Source organism: Pelodiscus sinensis, chromosome 8, assembly GCF_052426305.1.
Source record: "Pelodiscus sinensis isolate ZL-2025 chromosome 8, ASM5242630v1, whole genome shotgun sequence".
Lineage (NCBI taxonomy): Eukaryota > Metazoa > Chordata > Testudines > Trionychidae > Pelodiscus > Pelodiscus sinensis.
This window is the reverse complement of record NC_143059.1, coordinates 1,723,727-1,747,685: the sequence shown is the minus strand read 5'-3', so window position 1 is coordinate 1,747,685 and position 23,959 is coordinate 1,723,727. Positions and strand designations below refer to the sequence as shown.

Below are 23,959 nucleotides of genomic sequence, written 5' to 3'. Positions count from 1 at the left end.
AATTTTTCCATAACAACCTCCCATATTTTTTGAATCATTCCTATGTGTTAGGAAGCTGAAGGAGGATTACTAAAGAGCCATTACAACACTGTGTAATATTTGGCTACAGATTGCATCCCAGTATTCCCTAATGACCGGACAATACCTGCATAAAATCTTCTTTCACAATTTCTCCAATGCTTATCCTATTTGTGCGCTCTCTCTGTTCTTTAAACTGATGTGAGAAATTACTGAAATGGTATCTTTTAAATAATTTTTTCTGAGAATGATTGCAAATGTCTGTGCACTCCAGTGCACAACTAGAAAGTTTATAGTTTAGCAGAATCCTTCAGGGTAGTATCAGCACCCTCTGCTGTCTTGCATACATCATGCAGGCATAAAGGGATAAGCTGTCCCATACTCCCCTCAGTTCCTTACTATCACCTGTGATAGCTGTCGGAGCTCCCTGTCCTTGCACCTTCAAGTCTTTCTCAATACCTATCATAATACCATGTAAAGTTAGTTTGTAAATGTTAACAAGTTTTTCTTTTTTCTATTTTGGTGGGGTATGCTGTGCTTTCTAGGTTTCAAGTTATGCCAGATGGTGCCCCTCACCCTTGCTGCCTTAAGGGAGACTCACATGAGTGATAGTTGTGGTCAAAGCTTTAAGCCCCGTTTGAAGATAGCCAGTGCAGCCAGATTGAAATACCTGCTCCTAGAGATATCACTGTATGGCCTCCATCTGAGCCCTCACTGTTGTTCGAGGTACTAAAACATTTCAGCATTGGTCAACACACCTCCAGCTCTTCTGGTATCAAGAGACAGATCAGTGGGACTTGTGCCAAAGAATAAACATCAGAAATTGGGCTTATTGAAGGAATCAAAGTGACTGAACCCTGCTAACGAGGTAAGAGGGCATGCGAAGAGGAAGCAGTCCTCGACGCTCCCCTATAAACAGGCGAGTTCACTGATTCCAGAGTCCTAGGAGCTTGTATAGACTGACTCCCAGAGCACCTACATCTCATGAGCATTGGCTCCCAGAGCACTGGCACCTTATACCTTGGTGCTGCATACTGTCAGCTTCTGAGGCATTTGAGGCATTGGAGCTGTTGGAACCTCTTGGTGTTGATGTCACCAGTCAAGAGGCTTACCCAGCACCAGTGCCAAGGTACTTCGTCCTATGCCTTCAACTTTTCACTTACCAACTCCACTAGATGCAGCCATTGGGGGCATCAGTGAGGCCAGCTCTATCTAGACCAGCAGTTCCCAACCTTTTCCAGATGGGGACCCATTTTGACAATTCAGGAAGACTGGTGACCCAGAGCAATTCAAAAAATGCATAAATGGCTCCTTAAAAGCCACCTGGCGACCCTTTTGAAATGTAATGGCAACCCATAGTTGGGTCCTGACCCATAAATAGGAAATCTGGATCTAGAGAAAAGCCACAGAAGAAATCCCTGGCTCCATCTGAGTGTGAGCTGCATTCTCTGATGCCAACTGGTATTGCATTGCCTTTGTCTCAAGAAGAAGCTTCGTCATCATCAGGCTTTGAAGGGGATGTCCCAATATAGCTGGTCCCTTCAGGAGGAATAAGTCACCTGCTCATTCTGGTTTCTGCCCCACTTTCAGCAGGGAGTTTCAGGAGGGACATATGGCTCAGCAGGCACCTCTGGCACCAGCCATGAGTTGGCTGCTCCTGCATCCAGAACTAAGGCTCAAGGCTGTCAGTTCCCATCTCTTGGTCACTGACAGTAGCCCAGTACTAACAGGTACTAGGGTGCTGACGCAAGCAGATGACATAATACTGCCACTTGCAACTACTAGCACCACTTTTACATCTGCCGCTGCCCTCTGCACCGTTTCTTCTAATGCCTCCTGCATGCCCAACAATGTCTCTGTCTATGGCACCTGCCCCTGTACAAGGCGCACCCACGGTGCAGTCCTTAGCTCCGGCACATCTGCTGACTCAGAACATGCTGACACAGATTTTGCCCATTTTCATCTCATAGGGAACACCTACATACTTTTCATCTCTCATGTCCCATTACTCAGCATGAGCTGGTGCTGCACTGCCTCAGTTTCACCATCATGGAGACTTAATTGCCTGTCAAAGGAGTCTTTTCTCCACAATATTCTTCCCAGGTTCATATGCCTGCAAATGGGAAATGTATTAGAACATGATCTGCTCATCCCAGCAAATATCCACTCTGGTATGGTCACCTTTGGCTGGGACTAGCCATGCCTGTTCTTGGCCAATGGCCACACTAGGGTCCATGGGATTACTATAAGAGACAGGCATTTGTGGTGCTTCCTGGAGAGAAGATGATAGATCTCCCCCTCAAATTTCTCACACTGATTCTGAGCCGAAAGCCAAGTCGATTGATCCCCATGCATAGAATGTTTCTCCCAACACCTCCCCTATGGCTAAACACTCATCTGTACCACTCCAGGAGGCTACGATGCTCCAACGACATACACCTACCGACGAGTTCAGCCACTTCCACAACTTATTTAACGCAATAGCCAATGAGCTCTAGATTACTCTTGAGGAAGTTCCTCAAACCCAGAATGAGTTCACCGAGATGCTACAAGCCACCAACTCTTCGAAAATAGCTCTGCCCAGGAGAGATTCAAATGCTGTCCATCTGATTAGCAGAGCACCTACAGCTGGGTTTTATATTTCTACTGGTGGTGCACATGATGTGCACTGAGGCATGTGCCAAACCTTTATTCTGCACATGGATGGAAAAAGATGCACATGGATGGGAAAGATTAGAGGGGACATTGACCTGGACCTTGTACCTCACTTGTTTGGAAGGTGAAGTGGTGGACTTGGGGGTGGGGTCAGTGAGGTGAGTGTGTGGGGGGGGGGGGAGCAGAATTTGGGATGTGCAGGGCTGCAGCAGCCAGAGAAAGAGGCAACTTTCTCCAGCTGCAGGGCTGCTGGTGGTGGGGAGAGATAGCTCTCCTTTTCAGCCTCAGCTCTGTGGCTGCTGTGGGGGGGAGAGAACCCTACTGATAACAAAATACAAGTTGCGTGCTGTTAATTACAGTGAAAGCTTTGTTAGCCAGCCTTCTGGGGCAATAGTGGTTACAAAGCAGCTCTTCCTGGCCCTTCTCCTGAGAAGAAAGCATCTTCTTCCCCAGGAATGGGGCTGGCACAAACCTTCTCTCCAGGAGAAGAATTCAAGCTTTATTAACTGGCTAAGGGCAATGCTGGGTAATAGAGTTTTCCAGTTAGCAGAGTGCCGGCTAGCCACACTTTTACTGTATCGGAGGGGTAGCCGTGTTAGTCTGGATCTGCAAAAGCGACAAGGAGTCCTGTGGCACCTTATAGATTCACAGATTTATTGGAGCATGAGCTTTCGTTGGAGACCCCTGCTTTATATTGTCTGACATTTCTCTAATCTTAATGAATCCAGTTTGATCTGAATTTGAATAAATTGTGAGCATGGAGTGCAGTCAGGTAGCTGTTATTTTTGCTAAAATCTTTTGTCATGCTTCAGCGGTGAAACTATGTTGTTTTTAACCCCAGACATATGAAAGAACACAGAAATTTATGCCATTAATGTACAGGCAGTCCCCGGGTTACGTACAAGATAGGGACTATAGGTTTGTTCTTAAGTTGAATTTGTACGTAACTCGGAACTGGCTCCAGATTCAGCTGCTGCTGCTGAAACTAACCAGGGGCTGACTACAGGAAGCCCGAGGAAGAGTTGCTCTGCCCCCAGCTTCCTGGAATCAGCCACTGATCAGTGTCAACAGCAGCTGAATCTGGAGCCTGGGACAGAACAGCTGGGGTGCTGCCGAGTAGGTCCCCCCAGGACCAACCCAGCAACACCCCAGCTGCTCTACCCCAGGCGTCCACAACAAAACCCGGTCTGCTGGGGGGGGGGGGGGGCGCACGAGCTGTTTCTCCCCCCCCCCCCCCCCCAGCAGACCAGGGAGACCCAGAGCAAAGCCGCAGAGGCGGCGGGGTCCCGCGCCTCTGCGGCTTTGCTCCTGTCTCCTTGCTGTGCTGGGGGAGTGTCCCGCCCCCCCCCCCCCCCCCCAGCACACCAGGGAGACCCGGAGCAGCTTTTCTCGCCCCGGAGGACGCGGTGGCGGGACCGCTGCGCTCTGGGCGGTCCCGCCGCCCGTGAGCTTTGGGGCGAGAAAAGCCCCATTCGTAAGTGCGGATCCGACATAAGTCGGATCCACGTAAGTCGGGGACTGCCTGTATATGTGAAAGCGAGCCATCCTTCCAATGCCCACTGGAATCTTGAGCACCCTCCAGTTTCACCCATACCCTTTTATTTGTATATTTCACCTGAAAAGAATGGGCTCTTCACACAACAGTTTGTGCATACTGGGCAGAATTTGGCATTAGCCTTCACATAGACTTGGCTCTTCTCTTCCACATCTTCCTATATTGAGCATGTAGAATCTTCTGTATTCCAGCCGCGTTCCATATGAAGTAAGAGAAAAGCCCCTGCTGTGGCACTACAGTCAACTGTGAAGTTGTATAGTTATAAAAAAATTATACATTCAATTTTAGTTATAAAAAAAGTCCCTGTGGATTTTTGTTTCATTTCAGAGTAACTGTGGGGAAAAGATACGTATCCGTCGTGTGCTAATGAACTCTCCCCAGATCATCACCATTGGGCTGGTATGGGATTCAGACCACTCTGATCTAGCTGAGGATGTCATTCACAGCCTGGGCACCTGCCTCAAACTGGGAGATGTGAGTCTAGTGCATATTTGACAGTCTAAAAATCCCCTTTTCCCAGGACCTGTCTGTGCTGTTCACTTGTAAAAACATTTGCAGTTGTATATTCTTAATCATATATTTTAAAATGTTAATTCTAATAATTGTATATTCTTAATGTCACATTAGGTTCTTAAAAATTGAGAATGACTCTGAGTGCTAATTTTAGATCTGAATCCAAATTTTTCCCACATTCAGGGGGATTTTCTGATTTTAATTTTGGTCCAAATTATTTGTCTGTTTCTCTTCCACTATTTGTAGGGCTCTTTTCATTTGAACAATAGTGATTCCTATCTGTATTTGTAATGAAGCCAAATTGTGGTGTGGTATGTTTGGTTTGGTTTTTTTTAAAAACTTGTTCCTAAGTAACCCCATCCAGGGATTTGATCATGGCTCTGGGATTATTTTAGAGATAACGCACCAGACTGTGGGAGATTGTTTTATGTAGTATCTTAAATTTCTCAGTGACTAAATATGGCTATATTTTATTGTAGTTTGTCTCTGGAGGTCATTTCTTCTGAGGTGTTAGCACTTTTAAAATATCAAATTTGAGGTTTAAACTGTTGATTTCCACATACTAGGAATTATCACTGGTGATTCACTTGACACTGGGAGTATGTCTACATTACAAAGTTAGGCTGGTTTTTATTAAAATGAACATGGAGCCTCTGATTTAACAAGTTCAGTTCTGCATGTCCCTAGTACGTACAGAGCCACATCCTCATTATTGGGCTCATAGCTCTCAGTTCCTGGAGCTGATTGGAATTCTGTGGTAGGCTCTTCAATGCCTCATGGGCCAAAAACCTTTTCACAGATGATTATGGGTATATGCTAGCCTCCTATAATGCACTTGCCTCTGCCTCTCTCTCTCAAATCAATGGCAAGCCATCATTTTTGCAACTTATTTCTTAAGCCTGGGTTACCTGTGCAGATGCCAAAGCATGGTAAGCATTGACCCTGCTCAGCTGTATGCCTCATGCTTTACCCTGTGGATTTGCAGAGCCTAGACAGGAACTGTTGTGAAGAAGAATGTGATGCCACACAAACAGGCGGGCTGGAAGCCATGGAATGGAACAATTTGCAGATGCTGGCAACAGTCACACTTTTTGACAGGATGGAATGCTGCTTCTGGTCCTGGGAGACAAGCACTGACTAGAGGGACTGTGTAGTTATGCAGCTATGGGATGAGTGTGGCTGCAGAACTTTTATATGCATAAGAGCACTTGGATGGAACTGTGCCAAGTGCTTCCCCAGTCCTGACATGCAGTAGCCAAAGCGATCAATACAATTCTGCTAGGCAGGGTAGTGACTCTGGGAAACATGCAGGACCTAGTGGATGATTTTGCCACGATGGAGTTCCTTAACTATGGTGGGGCAATAGATAGAACAGATACACCTGTCTTGGCACCAGATCACCTTGCCAAAGAGTACATAAACTGCAAGGGATACTTCTCAATGGTGTTGCAGGCACAAGGGCTTTTTCACTGACATGAGCGTGGGGTGGATGGGAAAGGTACGTGATGCGCACATCTTTAGGAACTCCTGCCTCTTCAGAAAGATGCAAGAAGGAACTTCTTTTCCAGATAAAATTACTGTTGGTGATGTTGAAATGCCAATAGTGATCCTTGCAGACCCAGCCTACCCCTTGCTCCAATAGCTCATGAGGCTGTACACAGGCAGCCTGGACAGCCATATAAACTGAACAAGTGCATAATGGTGGTAGAATGTGCCTTTGGATATTTTAAGGCACACTGGCAGAGTTTGCTCATTAGGCTAGACCTCAGTAAAACCAATAGTCCTCTTGTTGCTGCTGCTTGCTGTGTGTGTCATTGTATCCATGAAAGCAAGGGAGGAAAAGGTTAGGGTGTTCTGGGGGATGAGGTAGATCAGCTGGCGGCCAGACACCCCAGGGAAATGAGAAGGGGCGCTGTGTTTTTATGGTTTTGAGAATCAGTTTCATGAATGACCTGCAGTGATGTTCCTTACCAAGCTGCCCCCATTGTTGCATGTGCTGCCCTGTAAACTACACCACCACTCAACCTGAGCATGCTGAGTGAACTGGGTGCTTGTTCACCTCAGATTACACGTTAAAAACAATAGCATTTAGCCCCTGTAGTGTGATTATAAATGTGCACTCACCAGAGTACCTTCCCTGCCATCACAGTCCAACAACAGTAGGTCTGGGGCAGGGTCAGAGGGAGGTGGCTCCAAAGTTAGGAAAAGGTTCGGGGTTGGTGAGGAGAGTGGATCCTCTGCTTGCCTGCCTCACAGTCTCCTCCTTTTCCTCATCAGCAATGTCCTCATTTTTCCCCAAGGCCACCTGGGGCACCTGGGAGGGATCCTTGGAGAGCTTTGGGAAACTTATGGGGTCAGTACCTCATGCAAGGAGCATGTCTGTGACTCAGAACCAGGGCAACTATTTACCTACCTTATCTTCATATATTCTTGTCTAAGCTCCTTTATTTTCACACACTCTGTTGTGTGTTCCTGGTCTAGCCCTGCTTTCCCATGCCTGTGCAATTTGGCTTTGATGTCAGCGTTTCTTCTGCTGGTTCAGAGCTCTGCCTGCCCTTGATTCTTCTCCCCACAGAGCAGTCAGCTCCTGTACACTTCATGCTGGAGCTCGCCATGCATGGTCAGCTGTGCTGGTGAGCTCTCCACATTGATCAAACAGGAAACGAACATTCAGAAGTTCACCAGAGCTTTTCCTGTGTACTTGGCTGAAGTGCAGTGGAGCTGAAAGTCCTCTACAGAGCAGTCACAGCAGAGCACTCTAGGACACCGCTGGAGGCCAGTCCCTTGAAATTAAATCAACACATTAATGTCAACTGAAGCGCTGTGCCTCTCTCAGAGGTGCAGTACAGGAGTCGATTTTAAAAGCCCTTGACATCAGCAGAAGGGGTCAGTAGTGTGGACAGACACATTACTGTCTCAACCTAATGCAGCATATGTTGACTTAACTTTTGAAGTATAGATCAGGCCTGAGAAACGAATTAAACTACTTGGCATGGATCTGCACTAAGTTGCAGATGCATCTCTTGAGAACAAGATTTATCTCTTAAAACATAAATCAGTCAGTAATGCATTGAAAAGTGACTCCAGAATATTTTTTTATGAGTCTGTCAATTCTAAATGATTTTTTCCCCAAATTTAAGTCAGCAGATGATTTTTCTGACTGCCTGGCCTGAAAATTAGGATTTGAAGGGCAGCACCTCCACTACTGTAGCCCTTAGTTGTACCTCTGCAAGGCCACTGACTTAAATTTGCTCTTGCTAGAGCAAGAACAGACTTCAGCTCCTTCTTGCATATCAGAGCGGAGTTGGTTGCCCAGAGGGGGAAGTAAAGACTAATGTTTAAAAGTCACCAAGTAAAGCCAGCAGCTACAACAGAGAGCACATAGGGACTAGGCTTTTTGTTGAGTAAGAAAGATCCATGTTTATTAATTTTCAGAGCAGAAATACACTTTAAAGTCTAATCGAAGATTACATCATAGATATAAATGCCCTGTTTACAAGGCAATTGTGGGATAAGTGTCAGGGCCCTGGATTCTGCCACTGATTTGCCATATGACGGTAGGCCAATCATTTAACTGTTCTATGATTCACTTGCTCAGTCTGGGGAAATGGTGTATAACACTTACCATGGGTCTGAAAATCATTGTTAGCTCTTCAGATGAAACAATGAGCACAAGTTTTGCATAATTTTTCTCCCTCTCTTTACTTTTGTGCACCTCTTGAAGCTCTTTTTTAGGGTAACTGATGACAGAGCAAAGCAGTCAGAACTATATTTGGTGGGAATGATCTGTTACTATGGAAAACATTACTCCACCTTCTTCTTCCAAACGAAGATCCGAAAGTGGATGTACTTTGATGATGCCCATGTCAAAGAGGTAAGGAAATGGAAGCTTTATTTTTGTAAATGCTAAGAACCCTTTGGGTATTGGTGGAGAAGCAGATCCATGCTGCTTTCCAAAGATTTCAGAAACTTTGTGTTCTCACATCTGAGGTCCTACTTAACTCCATTGCTCCTAAAGGTTTCTCTGAACAAACTCATGCTTTCTGTAAATCCTGTGGAGATGTTTTCTCCAGAAGACCTGATTTTTGCAAAAGAGGATGACCCACTCAAAATGGGAGAATCATAAAAAATAAAAAGGCTTAATGAGAAGAGTGTAAAGAGTCTGAGGAACTCAGAAGGGGAAAGAGAAGAAGAGAAAAATGAAAGTGCCCAGGATTCTGTTTCTTCTCTGTTCAAAGATATCTTCTGATTATGTGAGGGGAGAGTCCCCTGATCTACATTATTTCTGATCTTCGTGGTGTCACCTCAAACTCTTTCATTTCTGTTGACCTTTCTTGGATTTCTTAGTGCCTGCACTGCTGATGACAAAAGTTGAAACAGCTGTGAATTTCTGTATAGCAGAGACCTCCATGGCAACCTGTACCTGGTAAACTGACAACTGTTCAGTGATACTAGCGGGCCCAGATGCCCTCACTCTGGTTGTGTTTAATTGCTTGCCAGTCTTGCCTTTATGCTGTTGGTTGGAATCTTATAATTCACCTGAGGCCATGGATACATTTCTCAAACCCCACCTCTTAGCCCCTCCCATGCCCCAACAAATGGTATTGTTATTGAGTCCCTGCTCTTCAGGTTCACAGCTGAAATTTCTGGATGCAATTCCTCTCTAGTAGCTGTTCCCTGAGGCACATCATTCATCCCTCTCTTTACCAGTGCTCCCCCTTCCCTCCCCCCGCCTGTGATGAAATGCCTGGCATCAAAGCCATCAGCACTGGGATCTTGGCACATGATTATTACATTGCATTAGTTCATTGGGCTTCATCTCATGCCCCTCTCCTTATATTTCCCCTCATCACAAAGGCTCAGAAGTAAAAAGGAAAGCTTTCTTCCATAATCTCATCAAGCACAGTGTCTAAGGGAAAGCTGTAAACCATTCCCTTTTTAGAATATAAGAACATAGGAATGGCCGTACTGGGTCAGACCAAAGGTCCATCTAGCCCAGTATCCTGTCGGCCGACAGTGGCCAGCACCAGGTGCCCCAGAGAGGGTGGACCGAAGACAATGATCAAGCGATTTGTCTCCTGCCATCCCTCTCCAGCCTCTGACAGAGGCCAAAGACACCATTTTATCCCCTGGCTAATAGCCTTTTATGGACCTAACCTCAATGAAATTATCTAGCTTCTCTTTAAACTCTGTTATAGTCCTAGTCTTCACAGCCTCCTCTGGCAAGGAGTTCCACAGGTTGACTACACGCGGTGTGAAGAAGAACTTTCTTTAATTAGTTTTAAACCTGCTCCCTATTAATTTCATTTGGTGTCCTCTAGTTCTTCTATTTAGGGAACTAATAAATAACTTTTCTTTATCGGCCCTCTCCACACCACTCATGATTTTATAGACCTCTATCATATCCCCCCTCAGTCTCCTCTTTTCTAAACTGAAAAGTCCCAGTCGCTTTAACCTCTCCTCATATGGGACCCGTTCCAAACCCCTAATCATTTTAGTTGCCCTTTTCTGAACCCTTTCCAGGGCCAATATCTTTTTTGAGGTGAGGAGACCACATCTGTACACAGTATTCAAGATATGGGCGTACCATAGTTTTATACAGGGGCAGTAAGATATTCTGTGTCTTATTTTCTATCCCTTTCCTAATAATTCCTAGCATCCTATTTGCCTTTTTGACCGCCGCTGCACACTGTGTGGAAGTTTTCAGAGAACTGTTCACGATAACTCCAAGATCTCTTTCCTGATTTGTCGTAGCCAAATTAGCCCCCATCATACTGTACGTATAGTTGGGGTTATTTTTCCTGATGTGCATTACTTTACACTTATCCACGTTAAATTTCGTTTGCCATTTTGTTGCCCAGTCACTTAGATTGGTGAGATCTTTTTAAAGTTCTTCACAGTGTGCTTTGGTCTTAACTATCTTGAGCAGTTTAGTGTCGTCTGCAAACTTTGCCACCTCCCTGTTTACCCCTTTCTCCAGATCATTTATGAATAAGTTGAATAGGATTGGTCCTAGGACTGACCCTTGGGGAACACCACTAGTTACCCCTCTCCAATCTGAAAATTTACCATTTATTCCTACCCTTTGTTTCCTGTCTTTTAACCAGTTCTCAGTCCATAAAAGGATCTTCCTTCTTATCCCATGACATTTTAAGTTATGTAAGAGCCTTTGGTGAGGGACCTTGTCAAAGGCTTTCTGGAAATCTAAGTACACTATACCTACTTGATCCCCCTTGTCCACATGTTTATTGACCCCTTCAAAGAAATCTAATAGATTAGTAAGACATAATTTCCCTTTACAGAAACCATGTTGACTTTTGCCCAACAAATTCTGTTCTTCTATGTGTCTGACAATTTTATTCTTTACTATTGTTTCGACTAATTTGCTCGGTACTGAAGTTAGACTTACTGGTCTGTAATTGCCAGGATCGCCTCTACAGCCCTTTTTAAATACTGGTGTCACGTTGGCTACCTTCCAGTCATTAGGTACAGAAGCCGATTTAAAGGATAGGTTACAAACCACAGATAATAGCTCAGCAATTTCCCATTTGAGTTCTTTTAGAACCCATGGATGAATGCCATCCGGTCCCAGAGATTTGTTAACATTAAGTTTTTCTATTTGTTCCAAAACCTCCTCTTAATGACACTTCAATCCGGGACAGTTCCTCAGATTCATCACCCACAAAGGACGGTGCAGATTCAGGAATCTCCCCAACATCCTCAGCCGTGAAGACTGAAGCAAAGAAATCATTTAGTTTCTCCGCAATGGCTTTATCGTCCTTGATTGCTCCTTTTATAGCTCAATCATCTAGGGGACCCACAGGTTTTTTAGCAGGCTTCCTGCTTCTAATGTACTTAAAAAACATTTTGTTATTTCTTTTTGAGTTTTTGGCTAGCTGTTCCTCAATCTTTTTTTGCTTTTCTTATTACATTTTTACACTTCATTTGACAGTGTTTATGTTGTTTTCTATTTATCTCACTAGGATTGGACTTCCACTTCTTAAAAGATACCTTTTTGTCCCTCACTGCTTCTTTTACACGGTGGTTAAGCCACGGTGACTCTTTTTTAGGTCTCTTGCTATGCTTTTTAATTTGGGGTATACATTTAAGTTGGGCCTCTATTATGGTGTCTTTAAAAAGTTTCCTTGCAGCTTTCAGGGATTTGGCTCTAGTCACTGTGCCTTTTAATTTCTGTTTAACAAACCTCCTCATTTTTGTGTAATTCCCCTTTTTGAAATTAAATGCCAGGGTGCTGGACTGCTGAGGTGTTCTTCCCACCATAGGAATGTTGAATGTTGTTATATTATGGTCACTATTCCCAAGCGGTCCTGTAACGGTTATATCCTGGACCTGATCCTGCACTCCACTTTCATTGGTCACGTTCCTTTGCAGTGAAACCTTGCCAAGGGTAATACAGTACAATATCCGAATACTTGTGTAAGGAGCAACCCTGATGGAGCAGATGATCTGTGCATCTCAAAAAACTTGTACTAAAACATTAGGGAAGTGTTTTCAAATGAATACTGGCTGGAAGAATTAAAGTCTGGCTCACCAAAATGGAAAATACAGTCATGCTGACCTTTTGAAAAAGAAATGATTATACAGCAAGGAGCTTAACCACTTGCATGCTGGATAAATACTTATCCAATGTTTCCTGTGCTCACAATTAATCCCAATGTTGGAAATCTGTGGATAATCTTTTTTTTTTAACTTAATGCATCTTGTAAATTATGATTAATTGATAATCATTTGTACCAAAGAGATAATATTAAAAATGTGGCTTGATATTGGATAGTGAAATATTGAGAAATGTTATATGCTAACAAGTTTTTCTTAACATGAATAAACTGTATTTGAGAGAACATTAGTATAAGCCTATGTTCTAACAAACAGTAATTTATAAAACATCAAATATCTGCATTATCAAAACAAGACCTAAACTGGTGCTGATCTCTGCTAACATTAGGCTGCTGTCCAGCTGGTATCACAAATTATGTCCCTTTTCCGCAGTATGGTGGCTGTCAGAAGAAGGCACAGAAATGTCCATTTTAATTAACATCTTTACTTTCAGTAACATTTCAGAATTTATACCAAGCACAAAATGCTTCAGCAGGTGACTGTAGAGTAGGGCTCTGGGAAGAATGAGTGCAGCTTTATTATGATCACTTATCATTTGTCGCTAGCACGTTGGCCAGAATCTTAAGAGGAGGCAGGTGTGCAGGGCAGAGGATTGTACAATGCAGCATATGAAGGGATTAAGAACCAGCCTCTTGGTTTGCCTGAGAGAAAAGAGAGAAGTAACTAGAAAACCTGAGCAGTGTGGTTTTTTTCCTGATTTTTAATACAGATTGGTCCAAAGTGGAAAGATGTTGTGACCAAGTGCATCAAAGGTCATTATCAGCCTTTACTGCTGCTTTATGCAGATCCGAGAGGCACTCCAGTGTCAGTGCAAGACTTGCCCCCTCCGGTGGAATTACAGCAGTATAGCAGGACTTGCTATGACAGCGAGGACTCAGGTAAACAGTCTGAACTGGATGCTTTATGCTCATCTCCATACTAGCCTTTCTGTTTGAAAATGTTTGCTTCATTTTGGGTGATATTTACTAAGTGGGTTTCAGTCACTGACCAAAGCTGAAGTAGAGTCCTGAGAGAGATCCTCAGTATTTTAATTCTTAAACCTCCCTCTTCCAAACTATAGCTCCATAAGTTACAATGTCTGGCCTAAAATAAACACACAGAGCATTGGCTAAAGCTGAACCCAGACAAATTGGCATGGTGCTCAGAGAGAGAGAGAGAGAGAGAGAGAGAGAGAGGGAGAGAGAAATGCTTCAAAGAACCTGTGTTCTCTACAATCTCAGTTAATTTTTTTTCTGACCTCTGATTAAATCAGTCTGCCCATCTGTAGTTGTCCATCATATTGCACCCTATCCAAAGGGAAGCAGATCTTCTGGCTAATCACTGTATCTCATCATACTTACTACTGAAGCCACACTCTTTGGAGACACCATCAACTTGGTACTGTCACAAACCTCTCTGTACATTGTCCTGCAATGTCTCCCTGAGGTGTTTGGCTTCCTGTTGAATAAAGAGTCCGTTTCAAGCTCTGTGCCCTGACACTCAAAGTATTCCATGGTATTGGTCTTTGACTATCCAGGATCATCTGTTCTTTGATGGCTGCGATCTCCCACAATATTGCACAAGAACGACAAAACTTTTAACCAAAAGGAGAGGCTTGTGAGTCTAGAAGACAACTTTCACAGAAATTTGATTCTGAATATTCTTCTGCTCCCAGAAGAAACCAAAGTGGCCACGGAACTAACTGATTATGTAACCAGAGAGCTCATGTGTTCAGTTGTGCATTTCTTTAGTTTCATCACGTGTACATATGTATAGATGGGTATGTTGTACATACACACAATTCTATAAGCTATTCAAAGTATTTTTCCTGCAGACAGAGGGGAAAAAAGACAGAGAAATCTGACTATATATTTTAAAGGGGTTAGGGACAGGAAAAATGTCACACTCGATCAGACTTGTTCTCAACTTAGTACAGGAACCTGCCTTCAATAGCTGCCAGCACTAAATGCTTAAGAGGATAGATACCTTGAATCAGATATGCCCTATTTAACAGGTTGGTTTAAACACTTATGTATGAAGTTTAATGTCTTTTTTGAAAGTTCTTATAATTAACTATTATAATTCTGAATATTCTTGTTATCCATATAAATCTCCAATTCTCTTTTAGAATCTTAGTTTTTTGCCTCTGTGATACCCTGTAGGAATCCGTTCTGCAGTTTAATTTTGCTAATAGGCTTGTTCATTAATAAAGAACAAAATCATCTTGGAATTAATTTGTTGACCGTTCACTTGGATATAGGCAGTTTTCATCATGAGGTGATTTAGCAAACTTGGAGGCATTTAAATAAAAGTCAGGTTTATGCAAAAATGTATTTTTGACCTCTCCCCTAGATGAAAAGAGATCAGACCAGATGACATGAGTCTCCTTCCAGTCAACTCTACCATCTTTGAATCTGTGAATTTTGTGTAGGCTGTTCTTTTGTATCTCTTTGTTTATACACCTGCTTATTTGCTTTGGTTTGGTTTTTTCCATTCTATTCCTGTCATAAACTCTCCTGATTTGTATATTCCAAATAGAGGCTGACATTTGCCATTACTTTCTTAATTAGGGAGGGAGCCCTCCATCTCGAGTGACACCAGGACAGACTCCTCTACAGACAGTTGTCCCTATAGACACTCACACCATGAGTCTGTGGTCAGTCACTTCTCTTCTGACTCGCAGGGGACAGTCATCTACAATGTGGAGAATGACACGGCTTCGCAAAGCAGCAGGGACACAGGTAGCAGATGCCATTGTGAATCTGCATATTGCAGTAGAGCTCATGAAACAATATCTCTTTAAATACAGCCCATGGCATCCTGGCACAGGGATGCTCTTTGAAGTTCTGGAATCTGGTGGATTATGGTCTGCAATCAACAGCATGGTGCAGCTGTACAAAGCACTATTTCAAAATGTTGTCAGTGGGTTGCATGTGCAAGTGCCTGCACTAAAGTAGCTGAGGCCATATGGGAAGGGAGTCTATGCTACTGGGACCTGTATGTGGTCATCAGGGAGTTTCAGCTTAAAGTAGGCATCTGTAAAGGGTGTCCATCTGCAGTGGCGGCAAATAGAGGTCAGAGGATAACTGTGTCTGTACTGTGGAGGCAAGCTGCTGTGGGTCTGGAGTGGGAGGACAAGCTGTACTACAGAGGAAGCTCCGTGAGGGGTGTGGTGGGAGAATCTAGTTGGAGATGGGTGGTAGTCTCAAGGCGAACAGCTACCCTATCTGCTGTGGCCTATGCTTATCACAAAGCATCCAGCCTGTGACCTGGGCAGTCTGTTCCTGAATGCGGCACAGAACTATGACATGCATTTCTGATAAAGGACTGCAGGAGGTCGACGAGCAGATCTTCCCATACGCCAAAAACCTGATAGCAGTATAACTATGTGTTGTGTACACCAAACCCAGTAAGTTTCACAAAAAGGGCATACGTGTTAAATGGATAGCTCATGATTACACCAAAATTTCTCCAAGCAGCACATTTTGGTGCTATTTCACTCAAAGTTCTTGCCGTCCTGTTTGTAACAGCATACATGTATTGATCTGTGGTTCAAATCTTTTACAATTTGGATCAGAGTTGGGGAAGGTATTTCTCATAATGAGTAACTTGGACTTTGTTAACGAGTAGATTTCAAATGGGTGTTCTTCTGTGCTTTTTGATTCTTCACCATGCATTCAGTAACTGATACTTGAGGCCTTTGGCTCTGGATGATTGATATACTTTCTATTGCCTTGTTAAATATTTGGTAGCTACAGATACCACAGTAGTTATTTCAAAAAACCACTAGTTATTTCAAAATAATGTTGCCATGTAGACATAGCCTTACAATTGAAGTAGGCCAAAGAGGTGAGGGGTGGGAATGGGGATGAAAACACATGAGCAAATGAAGTTCAACATTTATATTATTAATTCCATGATTTGTGTAGTGACTCTCTCTCCTTTTATTTCTTCTCCTGCTGATTCTGTCCCATGTTTTCCCTCCAGCTCTTACCCATCAGTAACTGCCTAATTCAAAACTACCTCCTCTCTTCTGATTTAGTTTTTAGCTATATTCAGTCCCTGCCTGTTAGCTGCTTGCTACTTGGTCATCCCCCTTTGTCTTCTCCATTTCCTCCTTTCCTATTCAAGTCTTCCCCCAAAAAGTTAATCTCCCAGCCTCACGCAACCGCTCAGCCACCAAATGCTGACTCCTGTCAACGGCAACTGCTATTGAATCAGTCTGGGAGAAAGCTGGATTCTTCATTAATGGCCACTTCCCCCAATCTTCCACCCCAGAGTTCTGTGAACCCCGTCCCACATCGTCCTCCTGGGAAGGAAGACCATTGGGGTCATGTGCCCTCAAGCACCTGGGTATGTCAGGATGGGGATGGGTGGGGCTCACTAAGAGTAGCTGAGCTAGCCCTCTGCCCCTTCTGGCAGCCACTGGTCTCGAGCTAAACAGTGCATGAATTCTAACTGCTCTGCTCACACTTCTGACCTCCCCTTAGGATCTATCTCCAGTGGTTTGGTTTTGTTCCTTTCTCTAACCTCGTGCTCCCCACCTTTGAGGCTATAAAGATGCTTTTCATGGACATCACTGTTTGTCTATTAAACCATATGATTGTTTGAATGTGAGGCATTTAGTATGTAAAAATACTTGTCCAAGGCAGATTTTGCATGTGTGTGTTGAGTGCTCAGGAGAAATCCTATTAATTTAGTTATTCAGCAAAATTAAGGAAAGGTGCAAGATTGACAGCTCTGGAGATTGAAATTCATAGCCCAGTACAGCATGCACACAGATGCTGCAAACTTTTCTCATGCTTCCTCATCAGTGGCCTTTGTCCCTGGTCTAGAAGGCTCACAGTTTGGGGAACAAGATAATTCAGGCTCCATGTTCACGTAGTCCTCCGCACCTCTGCTGAGACTGCCCCATATTGTAGCAGTGGGACCATGTCCAACTTATGGATGGAAATACAGAAGTGTTGGTAAAGCTGTCAACCTCCAAATTCACAGGGGCTAACTGTGTATTTAAGGACTAGATCAATATTAAATATTCTTGCTCTAAGAGCCCCAACTCAAACAGCAGTGGTACTCTGCATATAGCTGCTGTGACAGCCCTGGAAATGCCCTAACATACCATTGCCATCAGAATGGAAACTTTTTAAAGCTAACCAAAGAAATTGTGCACTCTGAATGCAGTGTGTGCTCCTTTTATCACCATGCTAACTGCTACAAGATATCTTCTATCCTTAGACTAAACAGTTTTATGTGCCTGCTGTCATTCTGAAGCTCATGTTGTGAAAGAATGAGTTCCCCTAACACCACTTCATGGCATCTTTCCTGCTCAGCCACTTATGCCCTAATTTATCTACCACTCCCTCAGTCTTCCCTCCAGACACCCTTCTTGTTCTTTTCACATTTTCCCCATATCCATATATCTATTATCTCTCTCTAAAGAATATATACTACAAACTCACAGGATATTTGTCACATTAATCTCCATTTGTGTGGGTTGCCCTTGCATGCCCATTGTCACATCTTTATTTGTTGATGCAGTACTGTCCCTGAAAGCAAGTTCTCCTTTTGCTTCAGTGTGTTTTTTGAATTTTGATACTCATTTTAAAAGATTAATTCATCTACAAATTTGACATGGTTTCCCTGAGCTTGAACAAAGTCATTAATTGGATGTTGCATTATAAAACCCATCTCCCCTGCTTTTAACTGCATTTTTACATCTAAAGCTAACAATGGAACACTTCCAGCCCACGTAATTAATCTCATTAGCACCAATCTTACACTTTTTTTTTTTTGCTGTTACAAAAGTCTTGGTTTCTGTTATTTCCACTCCAGCTTATCTGAGGACGTGGGTTTTACCCATGAAAGCTCATTATACTATATATTTTTATTAGTCTCTAAGGTGCCACAGGACCACTTGTTGTTTTAAAAGTTATGGACTGACACAGCTACTCCTGAGACTTTCTTACAGGGAAAATCTATCTAAATTGTGAACAAATATTTTCTGACTCATTTGATGCAAAGAAAAGATTTGTGTGTGGTGTGCAAAAGCAAATTTGTGATGAGAATAAAATCAAGCTAGCCATGTGTGTTTAAGAGCTGTATGTGTTTGAGAGTGAGAGCTGCTGGAGTGTTGGTATTGCAAGATAATGGTATCCCTGGAGCATTATGAGGCAAGGTGCAATCCACTGCTTCTCGGTAGATAATCTGTCTCATTTAGCACAGTCCCTGGAGTTGCTTCATTAGTCTTTTGTGATTATTTAAAAAAACTCCTAGATAAAAATTATTTAAAATAAGTGACTTTGCTGACTAGAAGCTGCCAGTTAGCATTAGAGTGTCTGCAGTTCAGGAAGAGCAAAAAGAGCCTCCTAGTCTTAGAATATCAAACAATCAATCCAAAGACTCGTGCCATCTAAACTGTGTTCTCCTGTTCTTTCAGGACACCTGACTGACAGTGAATGTAATCAGAGGCATATTTCCAAAAAGGGATCCCTCACAGACCGCAAGAGGAGTTCTAGCCGGGCTCGGAGAAAAGGGGATGAGATGCAATCTTCAGGATACCATAGTGAAGGCAAGGGGCATTGCTTTATTTGCTTCGTTGCTCTCTGTGTTTTTATGATTGTGTGTATGTGCGCCTATCTTGCGCACTCTCTCTGTGTTTAGGTCTGTCTTGCCTCTGCTGATGTCCCTTTGTATGGCTTCAGAATGATATTGAGAATAGTGCTGCCAGTTTAAAATGAAGTGTTTTTCCTTGTGCCTTTTCCTTTGTATATTGCAGGGGAAACACTGAAGGAGAAACAAGCCCCCAGAACAGCCCCTAAACCATCCAGCAGCACCAACAGACTGAGAGAGTTTAAAGAGACAGTCAGCAATATGATACACAACAGACCAGCCCAAGCAAATCAAGGCTCTCCTTGTGGAGAGAGTGTAGCAGGTCAGTCAGAAGTACGACGCCCCAAGAACTTGCCTGTGCGTTCTCATGACTGGGAAATGGAGAGTACGAGCAGTGAATCCAAATCCAGTTCATCTAGCAAGTACCGTCCAACCTGGAGACCCAAAAGGGAGTCTCTAAACATAGACAGCATCTTCAGTAAAGACAAGAGAAGCCATTGTGGCTACACGCAACTCAGCCCCTTCTCTGAAGATGCAGGTGAGGAGGGGGAAAGAGAAGTATGTTGTTGGGTTGTAACTGGAAAGATACAGTTAGGCGCAGAATTAATCATAGTTGTCATGTAGGGATGTTAGCGTATAGTCATTTAAATAATTAACTGATCAACCTGGGCTTATTGGTTAATCCTAACGACTACATGCATCAGAGGCAGCAAGGGGTGGGGGAGGGGAGAAGGGAGGCATGAGTTGGTGCCTGTGGGTGCGTGTGCCAGCTCTGGCAGAGCCACCTGTCACCCAATGTCTCCCACAGAGGCAGCAATGCAGGAGCCAATGCTCAGGGGGATCCTCATGAGCACCAGATCTTGCACAGCCACCTCCCCGCAGCGTGGAGAGTGAGGGGGGCAGGTGGGAGCTGGTACGTTTGGAAAGTCACCTTTCAAGCTGGCTTCCGTCACATATCAGCTCCCACAGAGCTGCCCGCCCTCCTCTCTCACAGTGCTGCCTCTTTTATCAGAGGCAGCAGTGCATGGGGAGGTGGAGGCGGAAGCTGGTACGCTCCAGGAGCCGGCTTGAAAGCTGGCTCCTTGTGCATATTGGCCCTTGCAGAGTCACCTGCCCTCCATGCTGCTGCCTCTTTATTAGAGGAAGCAGGGAGGTGGGGCAGGCAGGAAATGGTGCTCGCAGGGAACCAGCTTAAAAGCTGCTGGAAAAGTATTCACTCTGCATTGAAAGAACAAAAATTTTTAGAAAATCACTAAGACTATTTATTTGTTTTTATAACAACCCACAATGGGTCAAACAATCTCCAAACAGACTATGCAAAAAGGATATCAGGATGCATCCATTTATGCTACCGAAACAACAGTCTAGCAAGAGTTTGTACACGCTGTGCCAGAGCACAGGCAACATCTGTGGCATTTCTCAGTCGCATCTCTAGCGCTGATATGTGCAGAGCAGCAAACTGGACATCAGTGCATACCTTTAGTAAACACGTGCAAGAGCGCAACAGTCCGCTTCAGTGCTAACTTTGGGCTTTCGGCGCTATCCACCATTGTTAATGTACCTCTGAGCCCCTTCCCCTTTTCTGAGGGGCACTGCTCAATAGTCACCTAGTCACCCAAAGTGGAGAAGCTATGGAGACACTCCTCAAAGAAGAAGAGAAGTTTACTCATCTGTTGCAGTAACAGAGATTCTTAGAGAAGTGTCCCTGTGGGTGGTGGTCTTCCCACCCTCCTGCCCTCTGAAGTAAGATGAAGGCCTAGAATATAAGCCCCAACCGCCTCCTGAATAACTACACCCTCTACTCAGAGTTTCATGTAGATCAGGGGTGGGTGATTAGAGGCAGCTAATGGGCCAGATCTGGCCCACCAAACCACTGGATCTGGCTTGCAGCCACCTCGCTAGCACCTTCACTACACAGCAGCTGCTGCTTTAAAGATTGGCTCTCCATGCTCTGCATGCTGGGGAGGGACTTGAAGGCTTTGTGTGCTGTCCCACCCCTTAGCAAAATCCCTTAGCTCCCATTGTCCAGTTTCTAGCCAATAGGCCCTGAGAAATTTTGCTGGAGGCAGGGACAGTGAGTGAAGTCTCCTCCCTCCCCATGCTGGAGCAGAGCCACATGCAACAGCCAACCTAGCAAAAAGGCATGGAGCTTGTCTCATGTTCCTGCTGGGCTACTGGCTGGGAGCCACCTAGGTGGTAAGCACCTTCCAGCCAGAGCCTTCCTCTGGAACCCACCCCCACTCTCCTCCCCAACTTCTTGCCCTAAGCCACCACCCAAACCCTCTGTATCCCCTCTCCCCACCTCCTCCAGGTCACAACTCCCTCCCCGACCCAGCATTCCCTCCTACACCACTCCCAGACCCTGCACCCCATGTCCCTGCCCCTGATCATAATCCCTTCCTCCACCCAAACTCCCTCAGACCCCACTCCCTCTCCTGCACCTCAGTTCTCTATCACAAGCTCCCTCACTATCCCAGACCTCGCACTCTCTCCATAGAAGTGTGGCCCTTGGCCACTTACCTAAATCTTGGGGTAACCCTTATTAAAAAGTATTGCCCACCTCAATGTAGAGTCTCTGTAGAGAAGGAACTGGCATACCGTTGGCTATGCACCACTATGTAACCACTCAGAGAAGTGCATAATGGCTACCATGTATGCACAGCCCCACTAGGCACTGCTACCACAAATCCCCCATTACAAGTGCAGTGTCAGGACACCTAAAATGAAGCACCTACAGGGACAGCCATCCTAAAGAACTTCAGTTACTGCACAGGTGAGTATCCTTTTCTTTTCCTTCCTTCAGTGAAATAGATCCTCCTTTCTGTCTTTTACTGGATTCCCCTTGACAGGGATGATTCGGTCTCCTTGCTTATAGGTTTCTTTTTTCCTTTGGATGAAGCAAGTTTCGCTAAATGGCAGGTATTAAAAACACATTGCTTGGGGAAAATCACGATGAGTCTAAAGCTTCATTTCCCTTTTTCTTCTGGAAATTACTTCATGTTTTTAGAGATGGTATAAAGATATTGTCTGGATTCTTGAAATTGTCTGGACGATTTTTATCCCTGAACACAGAACCACAGTACATTTGATTTAAACAGGGTTAGAAATCCAAAAACTAGCAGCTAACATGATAGAATTCAACCTGGCTCTTCTGCTATCTCATGTTCTTTTCTCTTGACAGCCAAGGAATTTATAGAAGATGAGCTGAAGGAACCAGCAACTCAAGGCACAAGGCCAAACCAACTAAACATCAGGTATAAGCCCTGGGGTCGGGGATGGGGCACTCAGCACCTGATGGATCAGCATCCTCGTCTGATCCAAAGGATGGAATCTGGCTATGAGAGCAGCGAACGCAATAGCAACAGCCCAGTCAGTCTGGACATGCCCTTGTCTGAGAGCTCCAGCACCCACAGGTAGATGTTAACAAAGTGCACTCTTGGACTTTTGCTTCTCTTATGGCCCTGCAAACTAGGATCTCTGAGAACTAAATTGTGGCTCTTGAATACGGAGCATAAGCATTGCCCTTCAGTCTCAGTCTGCGGCTCTTGTAGACAACAGTGCAGGCAGATTATGGGAAATAAGCTGGTAATGCTGTGCCATGGCAGCATTCCTTGTTTGGCTGGACACTAATTTCTACGTCTCAGAAGGATTTTAGGAGGGTGACTCAACCAGCTATTGGGGGGGCGGGTGGGGAGAGATGGATATAGAGAGCTCTGTCCTGAGGCTGTGTCAAAAACCAAAGTTGCAGGATGCTGGACCCAGTTTGTTTTAAATTTAGACGCTGTCTGTCACTGCTGTCCATGTGAAAAATTAATCTGGCCTATTACCTTTGACTCAGTGAAATTACTGTCTGACAGTAAGCATCCCTGTGTCAGGCTCTGTTTTGGAGCATGTGTACTGTTTAATAGACTGGCATGGGATCATGTCTCCCTGAGGACTTCATTGGGGCCTTCTGTGTACTATAGAATCCATAAACAATGAGGAGTCCTGTGGCACCTTAAAGATGAACAGATGTATTTGGGCATAAGCTTTTGTGGGTAAAAAGTGCTTCATCATGTGCTTCTAAGGAAATGTTCTCTTTAGTAGTGAAATACCCTCCAGCTGCTTCATTTCCAGGATTTAGGATCTATCCCAGTGATACTTGTAGGAAAGGGGCAGATGGTGACATAGTTGCAGTTGCAATCTTCTGTGTTCTTCAGAGAGCCACATTTCCCATCATTGCTTTGGCGAGCTCTTTTTTAATGATCTTGTACAATAAGGGAACATAGTGCCAAAATAAAGAGGAACTGGTGTTTGGATATTTTGATGCAGTTTTTGATCCGTCTTGCAGAAAATATATTACTGGAAGTTATAGTTTTTGGGTGTGTTTGGGAAAAGGGAAATAAATCTTATAGTTGGGGACCGAGAAACAGGAGCCAGATTCCTATGTAAATAAAGAATAAAATCTTAAATATTATTTGAGAAGAGGTGAATTCTTTTTTGTTCCCTTCCCCCAGGGATTTTTCCATAGAATCCTTTTAAAATACCATCTCTTTTGAAGCTGTGTGAAAATAAGGTGAAGATGAAATGTTATTGCCAGACTGAAAAAATGTAGGGCTGTCTTGTCCTTCTTTCCAGCACTCTGTACATTTCCATCCCTTGAAAAGATTGGCAAAATGTTTAACCATTGTCCCCCCCCCTCACTCCCGTTTCAAGGGATTCTCATATGAAGCGATCTAGTGGATTGGTTCCTGCCTGGCGTAATATCCCAAAGTCACATAGCAGCAGCATCTTAGAAGTGGAATCTGCTTCCTCAACTGGATGGACAAGCAGCCAGCACTCCCTAGGAAATGGTAAGAGACCTTTTCAACCCCCAATTTCCACAATCGTCGAGTTTAAAATGTAGTGAGGTAATTTCGTAATCCCTGGATATTTTTCCTTCACAGTGGAGGCAGATGCAAGAAAGGTAAAAAGACTCAGGAATCTGGTACAACTTTTTGGGACTACAGTTCT

The 23,959-nt window shown here is 44.1% G+C and overlaps 1 protein-coding gene across 1 annotated transcript in view; it reads left to right on the top strand.

Moving 5' to 3' along the window:
• Positions 1-23,959, top strand: part of USP54 (ubiquitin specific peptidase 54) — a 115,396-nt gene that overhangs the window by 63,804 nt on the left and 27,633 nt on the right. Inside the window, exons 8-15 of the mRNA XM_075935634.2 lie at positions 4,556-4,702; positions 8,466-8,615; positions 13,089-13,257; positions 14,929-15,099; positions 18,795-18,926; positions 19,134-19,505; positions 22,149-22,380; positions 23,663-23,799. Of these exons, the coding sequence (XP_075791749.2) occupies positions 4,556-4,702; positions 8,466-8,615; positions 13,089-13,257; positions 14,929-15,099; positions 18,795-18,926; positions 19,134-19,505; positions 22,149-22,380; positions 23,663-23,799 (1,510 nt within the window). The remainder of the gene's footprint in view (positions 1-4,555; positions 4,703-8,465; positions 8,616-13,088; positions 13,258-14,928; positions 15,100-18,794; positions 18,927-19,133; positions 19,506-22,148; positions 22,381-23,662; positions 23,800-23,959) is intronic.